At 40.5% G+C, this 13,860-nt stretch overlaps 1 protein-coding gene across 2 annotated transcripts in view; it reads left to right on the top strand.

The window, feature by feature from the left end:
* LOC129750849 (trithorax group protein osa-like) overlaps positions 1-13,860 on the top strand; it is a 340,339-nt gene that overhangs the window by 94,019 nt on the left and 232,460 nt on the right. Inside the window, exon 2 of one of the 2 annotated variants that reach the window (XM_055745951.1) lies at positions 8,683-10,294. The exons of the other annotated variant lie outside the window; for it this stretch is intronic. Within the exon in view, the coding sequence (XP_055601926.1) occupies positions 9,416-10,294 (879 nt within the window). The 5' untranslated portion in view covers positions 8,683-9,415. The remainder of the gene's footprint in view (positions 1-8,682; positions 10,295-13,860) is intronic. 2 annotated transcript variants of the gene reach the window in all.

The raw sequence follows: 13,860 nt of genomic DNA, 5'->3' as shown, positions 1-13,860 counted from the left end.
TTCATCCTCCTTTAATATTTTAAGTATCTGAAAAACGTCACATGCCACATTGGACACCATTTGTTTGATAAGAGTTTTCTAATTTTTTTAAAATATAATAAGAATTAAACTTGCCGACTCCGCCCTGAAAAGGGCCTAAAATTATCCGTACGCAAACAATCTATCTTATAAAATATGGTCCTTTTTTCATGATATGTTCTCGATTTATGCCAAATAACCTAGTAATGGGGCCTCCTATCATTCCCAATCCCCTTCTTTCCTCACCCCTCCACACTGCAAAGCATAAGGGTCTATGACAATCGTAGACACATACCTCGTTCCCAAATATGATTCCGTTTGCTTGGTTAGTTCTCGAGTTGCAAAAACTTGTAAGGGAGTCCCATCTCCCCTTCCTTTCTACACATTGGATGGAGGAGTAAGTACTAAATATTAATTGAAACATTTCCTGTACTCAAAAACCGTTTGATGGCTATTTTGGTTTAATTTACTCCATTAATCCTCGAGTCATTCAAAAAAAATGTATGGAGTCTCCCTTCCCCCTTTGAATCTCCTTGATGAAAGAAAGGAGGGGCATCAATTTATCATAGGAACATTTCTCGTATTAAAACTTTCTCACATGTCAAATTTGCTCGATCAGCTCTCCATTTATGATAAAAGTTGTAAGGGACTCCCTCCCCGACCCCTTTCCACCCACCCAATTGAAGGAGTGAGGGGTGTAAAATATTCGTAGCAGCATTTCTAATACCCAAACACCCTTCCATGCCATTTTTTTTTATTTAATGAAATAGTTTTCGAGTTATGCAATAAAAAATTTATGGAAGACTCCTCCCCCCACTTTCTTTATCTCCGCTGAAAGAAGGGATGTATCTAGAAAAACCATAGTAACATTTCTCGTACTTAAGTTTCCTTACATGCCAAATTTGGTTCCATTTGTTTTAATAGTTCTCGGGTTATATAAAAAAGTGTAAAAGAGTCCTCCTCCCTCCTTCCTATTTCCCCACTGTAAAAAGGGAGGGGTACTAAACCATCATAAAATCATTCCTCGCACCGAAATACACTCCCATGCCAAATTTGGTACCATTTATTCGATCGGTTCTTGAGCTATGCACACATTTGTCTATTGTTTGGGAGACCCCCTCCCCACTTCCTATGAGAGGGTGGGATCTTAAACCAAAATAGGAACCTTCCACAGGCCTCCAATATCCTCTTCCAAAAAGAAATGAAATTTTAAGAAATTATTTGAATTTAGTTTTTTTTTGTAGGTATCTTAAGTGCTCGGTTTATGCCAAAAAAATTGTATGAAGCCCCCTTTCCCCTTCCCATTTGCAAAAGCTGTGAGGAGGTAGGGATCCATTTTTTTCGTAATCTAAAACTCTCATATCAAATTTGGTTGCATTGGTTGATAAGTTTTAAGCGATTCATCAACATTTATTTGGAACAACCACCGTCCCTCCCCTCTTCACACTGCAAAGCAGAAGGGTCTGTAAAATCCATATGATTTTTTACTGATTACTTCTATACAAAGAAAATTGTATTGGACCCCCTCCCCATTTCTTATGTACTCACTGGAAAAAGATGGTGTTTCAAATAATCATAGAACCATTTCTCGTACACAAATGATTTCCCATGTCACATTTGGTTACATTTGTTTGATAAGTCCTTGGTTTATGCAAAACAATTTGATGTGAGCTCCCCTCTTCTCTTACTTCATCCCCAATTGAAGGATAAAGGACTCTCGAATAAGGATATTACGATTCATAGATTCCAAATGCAATCCCATTTCAATTTTTCCTTTTTCTCCAATAGTTCTCGAGTTATGCGATAAATTGTAACGGAGCCCCTTTCTTTCCTTCAAATCACCCCACTGGAAGGAGGCAATAGTACCAAATATTCATAGAAACATTCCTCGTAACTTCTCAAATACCTTACCAAGCGGAATTTGGTTCCATTTGCTGGATAAGTTCTCGAGTTATGTAAAAAATTGTATGAGGGCACCCTCCCACCTTGAAATTTCCCCACAGGAAGAACAGAGGGTTCTCAAAATAAATATCATAGACATTTCTCGTATTCAAATACCTTCCAATGCCAAATTTAGATCCATATGCTTCAAAAGTTTTCCAATTATTCTGTAAAATGTAAAGGAGCCCCTCCCCCTTTCTATCTATCTCTCCTCAAAATGAAGAGAAGGGTATCATATATTCATAGAATCCTTTCTCCTACCCAAATACTACTCCAAGCCAAATTTGGTTCCAATTGCTCGAATATTTCTCAAGTTATGCAATAAAAAATGTATAGAAGCCCCCACCCCCTCCTCTCTGCCTATATCCCCACTGAAAAGGGGTGGGTCAAAAAAAAACCATAGAAATATTTTTTGTGTTCCAATGCCAAATTTGGTTTCAATATCTTGATTAGTTCTCGAGTTATGTGAAAAATTGTAAGATATGCCCCCTCCCCCTTTCCTATCTCGCCACTGAAAGGAGAGAGGAGAACATTCCTCGTACCCAAATACCACCACATGCCAAATTTGATAACATTTGCTTGGTTCTTGAGTTATGCAAACATTTGCCTTTTGTTTGGTAGGCTCCTCGCACCCTTCATGAGAGAGGGAGGGGTCTCAAACCATAATAGGAACCTTCCCCGGCCTTCAATACCCCCTTACCTGCCAAGTTTCACGCAAATCGGTACAGTAGTTTCCGAGTCTATAGGGAACAGACAGACAGATAGACAGACAGACGAATGATTTTTGAAATTCATTCGTAACCGTCCCATTTCTAAATGAACGCTTTAGGCAGTATCATCCATCCGCTCAAAAGTTATTTACAAATGAAAGTGTTGCATTTTTTTCGAATACAGTCCTTATCAAAGCTGAACGCAACGGATAGAAAAAAAACTTCATATTCTAAAAAAAGCATCCACAAAAACTACCGGCTTAGTTTAAAGATAGATTTAACATTCCGTTTATCATTCTTCAGCTATTACTGGTGCGCTATGACAATGCTGGGAAAATCAAACCAATCCAACCGTGGTTTCTGTCTTGATTTTACAAGCACGAATCGCGGCGGTTTGGTCATCATCATCATGCAAGTTCCTACTATTCTACTGCTGATTATGCCCAGTAAGACCCCACCAGAAAAGACAGTTTGGACGGAAGACGGCAAACGGAAAACGAACTTTTCTGAGGCACATGGACAAGAAAAAAAGTATTAAGAACACCATCGTTCAGTCGTTCGTCGTTGTCGTAGTCATCATCAACGGGGAGGGAAAAAAAAAGCCAGAGCCACAGAATTCTGAATTGCTGAACAATCGGTCCAGGTCGGCCGGAATAGACCCCATCGTCATGTAGCTCTGCTGAAGCGAAAGAAACTTGTGCCTGAACTTGGCAACAACTACTCCGAGTCCGAATAGAGGAATGAGAAGAGACTAGCCTAAAAAAACTGCTCATGGTTGTGGTTTTTTGTGCCTTCTCATCCTCTTGGTTTTTGGTTCGTTTGTTCGCTCTTAAGTTGTGTTGTGTTGGCTCTTTTCTCAGTTTCTTAATACCCACCGGGACCAGGGACAGAAATGAGGGACCCCATCTTTAGGAGCACGGTAATTTTTTGTCCGTGTGCCAGCTTTGTGTTTTTCGAAATCACTGGTACAGGCACTGGCAGGCAGGTTTTCGAGGTCCGGTTTACCCTGGCCCAAGCTCTTCACAAACAACTCATCGTGGCTTTTTTTTACTCGTTCGTTCTCCACAAGTTGTTGTTCTTTCCTCGTCGTTTTCTTCGTTGGCCTCATCGACTTTGGCATTTCTGCTGTGGCCTCTTCTGATTTTTCGGTGCCCGAGCCCGCCTGTTTCGTTAACTCTTGACTTCTTTCCCGGTGCGGTTTGGATACTTTATGCTTCAACTCCCACCGGGCTGCCGAAAGTCACAGGAAAGATTTAAGCTCCGGAGTCAGCAAGACAGGAACGATCAACCGACAAAAAAATCTTCCAACACGCAACCGGGTAGAAGTGAATTGTTTCGGCCGGTGGTGGGAAGTTGAGTTGTATACAACTTTGTTGCTCTACGACCCACTTGAAGTCATGACGTGGAGCGCGCGGTTGGCAGTGAAACTCATAATTATAATAATAATTAGAGAAAATGCTATTGTCATTAATTAAATCTAATTCAAAAGCTGAGATAGGTTTGTCAAAATATATCATAATATGATCAGAAGATAACCTTCTATTTGGTCCATTATAAACATTTCTGTAACCTAAAATTACATTCTAAATATATATTTATAAAAAAACAGCACAAACTGAACAAGTACTACTAGTTATTGAAATATTCCAGAGCTCACAAAACAGCTAAAATTTCAAATTCAGAGTCAAACCAAACTAAACAAATCATCATAACATGGTTTCTGTTTCGCCTCTACTTCAAAGTATATCAGAATCTTATTGTGAATTTCGAATTCAGAATCAGTTTTCAAAGTATAACAGGGAAAAACATCTCGCCCTGTTTGTTCCAGCAGGGTATAAAATGTCTTCGTTTCTTGATACTCTTCAGAACAAAACACTGTCTAAGAAGTTGGAAGCCTCTAAAAAACTGTCACAGCCTTCGGTACATCATTTGACAATATCCGTAAAGGGATGTACGGGTTGTAAAGGGTGATACGGTCAAAATTTGGTCAACGGAAAACGCGTGTAAATCGGTGAAATCGTTTATTTAAAAAATCAAATTAAATTTCTTTTTCAAGTTTAATTAGTATAAAATTCAGGAAAAATATTCAGTTAGGCTTCCACTTTTCCAAATCCGAATTTCCGGGCCTTACGCTTAACCCCTGCCATCAGATTTTGTACAGCCACCTTGTCCACCTTCTTCGCCGCAGAAAGACAGTTTGCCTTGAACTGCTGCTCGTCCTTTGCAGTTTTTTTTTTGGTCTTCTTTAGGTTCCGCTTGACAATAGCCCAGTATTTCTCAATTGGGCGGAGCCCTGGCGTGTTGGGAGGGTTCTTGTCCTTGGGAACCACCTGCACGTTGTTGGCGGCGTACCACTCCATGGCCTTTTCATCGTAATGGCAAGATGCCAAATCCGGCCAAAACAGTACGGAGCAACCGTGTTTCTTCAGGTAAGGCAGCAGACGTTTATTCAAACACTCTTTCACGTAAATTTCTTAATTGACAGTCCCAGAAGCTATGAAAATGCTGCTTTTCAAGCCACCGGTACAGATGGCTTGCCAAACCAGATATTTCTTCGCGAACTTTGACAGTTTCATGTGCTTGAAAATATTTGCTACCTTTCCCCTTCCTTTTGCCGTATAAAACTGCTGTCCCGGAAGCTGCTTGTAGTCGGCTTTGACGTAGGTTTCGTCGTCCATTACCACGCAGTCAAACTTCGTCAGCATCGTCGTGTACAGCCTCCGGGATCGCGCTTTGGCCGTCGTATTTTGTTTATATCGCGATTTGGAGTCAAGAAATGGTCAAACATTGCATACAAGTAATGCGCGTAAAATTGCATACAAGCTTGTATGCAAGACTCATATTCTTGCATTTTTGGTAGTCTAAATCCTATCTGATTGAGATATAATCTTGATATAATGCTATCAAGGGGTGATATAATTTTGCTATGCTTGCATGGACTTTTTGTTATAATTTGAGATATTTTAACATCCTACGAGTACTAAATTATATCTCATTTTGATAGGAAAAAAATAGTATCAAAATATCTCATCTTGATATAATTTTGTTTTTCTCTTCTGATCGGGTTTCTACTCCATTCTTATCCCTTTCCAATCAAAGACAAAAGAGGATGAAAAAAATATCGGTCAAACGGCAGACAGCCGTTTTTTTTTGTATTCAGCGGTGGTAGAAAGACTAACCGACTCATATGGTGCACTGGGTAAGATACCGGACTGGCAAGCCGAGATGAGATTTTGCAGTAAGTTTGATTCTCACTATATATTTTTTAGATGAATTATGCAATGGAATGAAAATCTCGTAAAAGGTTTTTCTTGTTTCGCTTGAATGGATAATTTTGCTTGGGAGCTCGAGTCCTTATGCCAGTAGTGCTTTTCCAATCATATCATCTTTGGTACAGTACAGGCATTGGATTTTTGACCTCTTTCATAGGTGTATATGAACTTTGTAAGTTTTATGTGCTCTTGACAAATTGGAAGCCACCGTGATTTTTAATGACCATACGGCACCTATTTGAAATTTTCATGCATCTTGGGGGATGAAGATGTCATTTTGCGATTTACTCGCCTGCATTTTCCAATTCTTTTCTAGGAAACGAGGAAAAGGGGGAAAATCCGTACATTAAGATTTTAAAAACCTTCTATTTAAGAATCTGAATTTCAATTACAGACATGCGTAGTTTCTGCGTTATTGCAGTTTTATGACAAAAGTCCAAAAAGCCCGATTTTCGTAGAACTACTCTATCTCACACAAACTCTAGAAAGCTCAAATTTTGTGAAATACTAGTATAATTGTCGATCTATCATCAGATCCCGGCAACGTCCGTGTGAACTTCTCTCAGATTTAAGCTTCTTTCCTCATATTTAAGCTTTTTTTCTCAGATTTGAGCTTTCATCTCATATGCTCTCAAGGCAAAAAAAGCTTAAATCTGAGGCTTAAAAACGAGATTCACCAAGACTTGGTTTAAAGATGTTGGTCACACGATACAGAGACAAATCGTGTAACGTTGCCGAGATCTGTCTATCATAGGGCTTTCGCTCAGGCCATATGTGTTAGAAAGCCGTTGGGCAAACAAAAATGACTTCATGTGAAGTGCCCTAAGGTAACATTTGATTTTTTATTAACTTTTTTTTGCTTGGTTCCTCACTGATGATCTATGAAAAATCAAAATAATTGTTCTATTGGATAGAATATGATTAGAAATATGCTCACTGACTGAATCGACATTTCAGTTGAACTTTAGCGAAATTGTGAACAAAAATCTCTAATGTGTGCCCAACAGACCTCTTGTATGTACAGTTGCGTTCAAAAAAGAATGAAATCGCTTGAAGCTGCGCACCCACTTCCAACTTTGACAAGCTGCCATTTCTCTCTCGGTTGATATTTTTTCATGAAAATTTCACACAATCTAGTTCAACTATCCAACTAACATTGCACAAAATTTTAAGTCTTTAAATTGACGGGAAACGAAGATACAGCTATTCCCGTAAAAAAGGGAAATTTGGAGTTGCTTCACTAAATTTGCTGTATCTTTGACAATTTTCATTGAAAAATCTTCTAATTTGGTCAAATGATGTGAAAACGTTTGATCTAATACCAGGCCAAGTTTCGTCGAAATCGATGAACGTGATCAAAAATGGTGCCGGGTTGAAAATGAGGTTCATTATCGCCCAGCAGACGATTTCATTCTTTTTTGGACGGATGTTTATATGGAAATCATCGTAATCCATGTATTCTTGGTATTTTCTTTCACAAAACCAAAATTTATCACAAAAAATGTTATAAATTGCTTAAAGCTTCATTCGTTCTTTGTTTCGAAAGAGAAAATGTTTCAACAGAGTTCAAAATATGAAGAACAGAGCTTCAGAAATGACCTGATAATTATACCGATAAACAAATTTGATCTACAATTTAAGCGAATATTCTATTCGCTCTTGTGTTTCAATACCAGTTCTGTTGAAACAATTTCTGTTTCTAAACAAAGGAAGAATAAAGTTCCTATCAATTTACAACATTCTTTGTAATAAATTTTGGTTTTGTGAAAGAAAATACCAAGAATAAATGGATTACGATGATTTCCATATAAACATCCGTCCAAAAAAGAATGAAATCGTCTGCTGGGCGATAATGAACCTCATTTTCAACCCGGCACCATTTTTGATCACGTTCATCGATTTTGACGAAACTTGGCCTGGTATTAGATCAAACATTTTCACATCTTTTGACCAAATTTCAAGATTTTTCAATGAAAATGGTTAAAGATACAGCAAATTTAGTGAAGAAACCCCAAATTTCCCTTTTTTACGGGAATAGCTGTATCTTTGTTTCCCGTCAATGTAAAGACTTCAAATTTTGTGCAATGTTAGTTGGATAGTTGAACTAGATTGTGTGAAATTTTCATGAAAAAATATCAACCGAGAGAGAAATGGCAGCTTGTCAAAGTTGGAAGTGGGTGCGCAGCTTCAAGCGATTTCATTCTTTTTTGAACGCAACTGTATGTGCAGCGAGAGCCCTATACCCCCTTCGTATAAATCATTTGCACTAAGTTGTAAAAAATATATTTCATTTTTTTTTAAATCTACTGTTTCGTTAAGCCGCCATTCAATTCGAATTAGTTTCATATTTTTTTTAAACTGCTTCTCCATCCAATAAAAAAATCAGATGTTACAGATTATTTCGTAGAAAAGCATCAAGCAAAAAACCTATACCTTCAGCTCCAAAAGGCACACGAATAATGACGCTAATTTTAGGAACATGTTTCGCCGGTTTTCCACCCTCTCTCTCTCTCTCGGCAGCCAGCCAGCACCTCCCGGGTCATTACTCACAAAATTATGGATGACGGTGTCAAATTCGTGAGGTAGCATGAGGTCTCACCCGGCCTCCATCGAATGAAGAAACACAAGCAGAAGAGAAAAAAAACCAAAACAACATCCATATAAAAAAATGAACCAGCAATCAAAATTGCATAATAATCTGATCTTATTTTATTGCTTCCCTTCTCTCTTTCTCGTTACAGAGTCGAATTACGTCGACCCCTCGTCATCGTCATCGCCATCGACGAAGTCGACGCACGTGTTGTATGTGTGAATTGTCTTGTTTTTGTTTTCCACGATCCACCGAGGAGAAGATCCGGAGCCAGCAGGAAGACGGCCCTCCGAAAAAAGTATAGCTAGGCGCACATTATTTGGGAAGAAGAGCCTAGAAAATCTATAAGTGGCGAAGAGTTTATGCAACGGGGTCTCCGAGTGTAGGTTTCCCACTGGTGATTTCTCGTAACTAGCTTTTGGGGGTTGTTCTTGAGATGCTCTGCTCTGAAGTCGGTGTATGCGCGTTTTTGCTATTCCGAATTGTGTATGTTCTGAGCCCACGGAAAAGTTTCTTAAATTGAAGATTAAAGCTCTCGGCGTCGTCGGGTTAAGTGGGCTAGCTTGAATAGTGAAACGGAAATTGCGAATTGTTGCTGGCAGTTTGGAGATTTTTCGGTTGTCCCAAGCGAAGAAAAATAGCCGGCTTTTGTGTAAATGTGCGCGCATTTTAAATCAGTGCCGATGACGGTGTGATTATCGCGAAGTTTCGGAAGAATGTGAAGTGTAGCTTGGAAAACGCGCGAATTTGTCTCTCTTGGCAAATTATTTGAATCAACAACTTACGATCGTGACGGGCAGTTTTGTGTGTTTCGAAATTGAATGGGGCATCCGAAACGGCATCGGGCATGTGAAGCAAAATGAGCTAACGAGCGTGATTGGAAGATGGCTCATCACCAAACTGACATCCATGAAAATCTAGCAAGAGGTAATGACATAGGTGCTGATCAGCAACAGATAAACAAGACAAGTAATTTGCAAAATGGAACCGATCCTCAGCAAGGTGCCAAGCATTATCAAAACAGTCCAGTAATGGGTGGGGAAAAAGCTAAATCGCCATCGGGTGGGGCACCTGGAGGAGGCAATGGTGCTGCTACGGGACCTCCATCATCGCCAGCCTCGGGTCCACCCCATCCACCACATCCGGGTGCGGAAGGTGCACCTGGAATGCATCCCTATGACTCTTCCGGGCATCATATGCCACCTGGCGGCAACGCTGGACCAGGAGATCCGAACAGTAATAGCAAAGACGTTGATATGCAGCACCACCCTCATCATGCTCTGCATCAACATCAGATGTATGGGCAACCGCCAATGCAACACCAACAATACCCAAGGTATCACCATGATCCCAACATGCCCCCGGGAGGGCCAGATCCCTACGCACATTATCGCATGAGTGCGGCACCGGGAGGCAAACCGGGATCAATGGTTCCCCCGGGTCGACCGGGTCCGCCACAAAGATACCAACAACCAGGGCAGCATCCAGGACACCCAAGTCAACAAACGCAGGGTCCTACACCTACCCTGAACTCGCTGCTCCAGTCGCATCCGCCACCCCATCCGCAGCACCGTTACCCGAACAACTACGATCCGAACCAACCTCAGCAGCCGCCCTCGGGTCAACAATCCGGTGGGGGACCACAGCAGCAACCACCGCCGGGGCAGCCGCCCCAATCTTACGGGCACCAGCCCGGAGGTTGGGCACCGCCACCAAGACCCTACAGTCCCCACGGGTCCCAACCGTATCGTCCGCCACCACCGGTAAGTTTCGCTTTTATTTTCTCATGAGGGATTCTACCAGTAGCAGATAGCTAATGTCAGTAACTCAAATGTGGTTTGATTTTAAACAAAAAGTTACAGAAAACACAGTTTTAACCATTCTAGCATACCATGGTATCTATATATATAAAAATGAATTTCTGTCTGTCTGTCTGTCTGTCTGTCTGTCTGTCTTTCTGTCTGTTCCCTATAGACTCAAAAACTACTGAACCGATTTACGTGAAACTTGGCAGGTGGGGGTATTGGAGGCCGGAGAAGGTTCCTATAAGAGTTTGGGACCCCTCCCCCTAACAGGAAGGGGGGGGAGGGGCCACCCAAATAAAAGACAATTTTTTGCATAACTCGAGAACCAATCAAGTAAATGGTATCAAATTTGGCATGGGGTGGTATTTGTGAACGAGGAATATTCCAATGAATATAAGGTACCCATCCCTCCTCTCAGTGGGGTGATAGGAAGGGGGGAGGGGGACTACCTTACAATTTTTCATAGAACTCGAAAACTAATCAAGATATTGGAACCAAATTTGGCACGGGAAGGTATTTGGATACGAAAAATATTTCAATGATTATTTGAGACCCCTCCCTCTTTGCAGTTGAAAGGGGGAGGGGCCTCTTTCATATTTTTTTCATAACTCAAATACTAATAAAGCAAATGGAACCAAACATGGCATGGGAAGGTATTTGGATACGAAAAATATGTCTACGATTATTTGAGACCCCTCCCTCTTTCCAGTAGGGAGATATAAAGGGGGGAGGGGCCCTTTTTTTTAATTTTTTACATAACTTAAAAACTAATCAAGCAAAAGGAACCAAATTTAGCATGAGCGGATATTTGGGAACGTGACATGTTCAAATGATTGTTTGAGACCCCTTCCGTCTTCCAGCGGTGAGAAAGGAAAGGAGGAGGGAAGTTTCATACAATTTTTACAGCATAACTCAAGAACTACAACAGCAAATGGCACCGAATTTTGCATGAAACGATATTTGGGTACGACAAATGCTTCTATGAATATTTGGTATCCCCCACTCCTTCAAAAAGGTGGATAAAAAAGGGGAGAAGAGGACTCCCTTACAATTTTCAACAGAACTGGAGAGCTGATCTAGCAAATTGAACCATATTTGGCATGTGAGGGTATTTGGATACGAGAAATTTTTCTATTATAAATTGAAGCCCCACCTTTTTTTCAGCGGAAAGATATAAAGAGGGAAAGGGGGGCTTCCATACAATTTTTTTGCATAACTCGAGAATTAATAGAGAAAATTAAACAAAATTTGGTATCAAAAAGTATTTGAGTACAAAAAATACTTTTATGAATATTAAGTTTGGAGGGGAATGGAATGGAATGGAGAGGTGCATTCAATGGGGTGAACGGAAGGGGGATGGTACTTCCTTTCAAGTTTATGCATAACTAGAATTTACAACGCAAATAAAACCACATTTGGCATGGGATGGTATTTCAATACGAGAATTTTTTTTATGTCAAACAATTCCTTTCCTGCAGTGGGATGATAGAATTGGGAATAAATGAAGGGAAGAGGAAAGCTTACATTTAACTTTTTTTTTGTTACAAAATCCGAGAAATGGACAAAACTTAACATGGAAAATCATTTCATGATTCTATGATTATCTGACACACCATCGTCCTTTCAGTGAGTAGGTACATGGGAGGAGGGAGGTGAGCCCAATACAATTTTGTTAGCATAAGTTCTCAATTCGAAACCAACAAATGGAAACAAATATGGCATAGAAAGGTAGGCTTGGTTACGAGATATGTTTCTACGATTTTTATAGACCTTTACGCTTTACAGTGTAGAGAGAAGAAGAAAGGAGGGGGCTCCATATATAATTTTGTTGTAAAGCCTAAAAACTTATCAACCAATGATACAAGAAGATTTTCGGGAACGAAAAAAATGGGTATGATTTTTAGGGCAAAGCTTGAAGAAACAGATTACAATTGTCAAATCTTTAACACAAATTTATATATCAAGATTCAGAATATTAGTTTAAAATATTTTTGGGTTGCAATCCAAAACTCCAGCTGCAGCTCTCATTTTATAGCGGTTGCTTATGAATTATGTTATAAATTGTTTTTAAAAAATGCCAACAAAACAATAAAAATTTGAATGAATTCTGAAAATATCATTCGATTTTGAAAGGGGTAGCAAAGCACACCGGGTCAGCTAGTATTCCCATAAATGAAACCTACTTGACTATAACCGACGGAACGCAACATCTCCCAGATGTTATGTGATTCTCAGTTCTGTGTCTCGGAACATAAATACCATCGCATACCAACCGATGTGCTGCATTCCGCTCATGTAAAACCGGCGGCAAAGCATCCTCCCATGGGGAAAATTTCCGAACGCAACCCGTAGAAAATCGAAACAAGTGTTCCGATTATGGTAACGAACACACCGGTACCAGTGCAGAAGAACCTTCTCGTTGTCGTGGCGTTGAGCGCATTCAAGTTCAATGTTCCAATCCAACATTTATCGTGGTTGAAGTTCATGGTTCGGCAACAGTCTTGTAGAAGCTCTGCACCACCTTCCTCGGACCAGTTAAGACCCAATTGATGTTGATACATCCCCCGCACTTAGTTCGCCTCCTCCTGGATCGGAACCATCAGAAATGTATGTTTATTTTTTTCGCCAAATATAACTCACAGTCGGAGGTGGAGGTTTGGGGAAGCCGCCCCCCTTTTTCCTACACGTCAAACCGACAAATGGCGCTCCCAACTTCGCGGTGGTCTCACCTTTCTCTACTATGAGTGTACGTATCGTTAGCCGTGCTCCAATGTCGTTACGAATGACGTCGAGCCTTTGCCGCTGTTTGCCTTTACTGTTTATATTATTGGTCTGGTAGTGGCGCGCGAATCGAGTTTTCAAGTGCAGAAGACCGTAATTCCACGACTATATTTAGCTTCGCATCGGGAGAAAACCACCGGCAAAGGATTCCCTCGTTTAAAATGTGCCGAGGAAAGAGGAGCTCTCTCGGGCCGATATCTAAAATCCGCTTTTATTTATATTTTCGTTTAGTTTGCGGTGCGGAAAATAATCATCATCGGGGAGAAAGGAGGGTCAAAGAGAAGGTCGTTAGCTACTCTACCTTCTAAATAAGCAACGCGCGGCACGGTGTAGCTGTCCTGTCATACGTCGCTGTGCGGAACGACCTCAATCAAAGTGGCACTTTGTTTGAAGAGATTCCGAAAGCACGGACAGAGAAAGAGAGCTACGGAATGTGTGATGGAAGTAAACGAGTTGGAAACGATTATGTGCGACACACTGCTGCTGCTGCCGATGACCGTTTGTTGATATGACAGTGATAGCGTCGGAGATCCGACGATGCGAACCTGATGGGTGCTCTACGTGTTCATACTTTTGATTGATAGAATGGAATGGGCTTCATTCATCCAACGGATCCGATGGGTCTAATTTATTTATAGACCTTAAAACTAGTCAGTCATGCTTCATAATTAGAGAATCCCAGAACTCACTCTATGATGGAAAAGTTTGTCTTATGGCTAACCCATTCAAAGTTCCATTTTTTT

This window comes from Uranotaenia lowii, chromosome 3 (genome assembly GCF_029784155.1).
Source record: "Uranotaenia lowii strain MFRU-FL chromosome 3, ASM2978415v1, whole genome shotgun sequence".
Lineage (NCBI taxonomy): Eukaryota > Metazoa > Arthropoda > Insecta > Diptera > Culicidae > Uranotaenia > Uranotaenia lowii.
The sequence above is the reverse complement of the archived record's forward strand: the minus strand, read 5'-3'. Positions and strand labels throughout refer to the sequence as shown.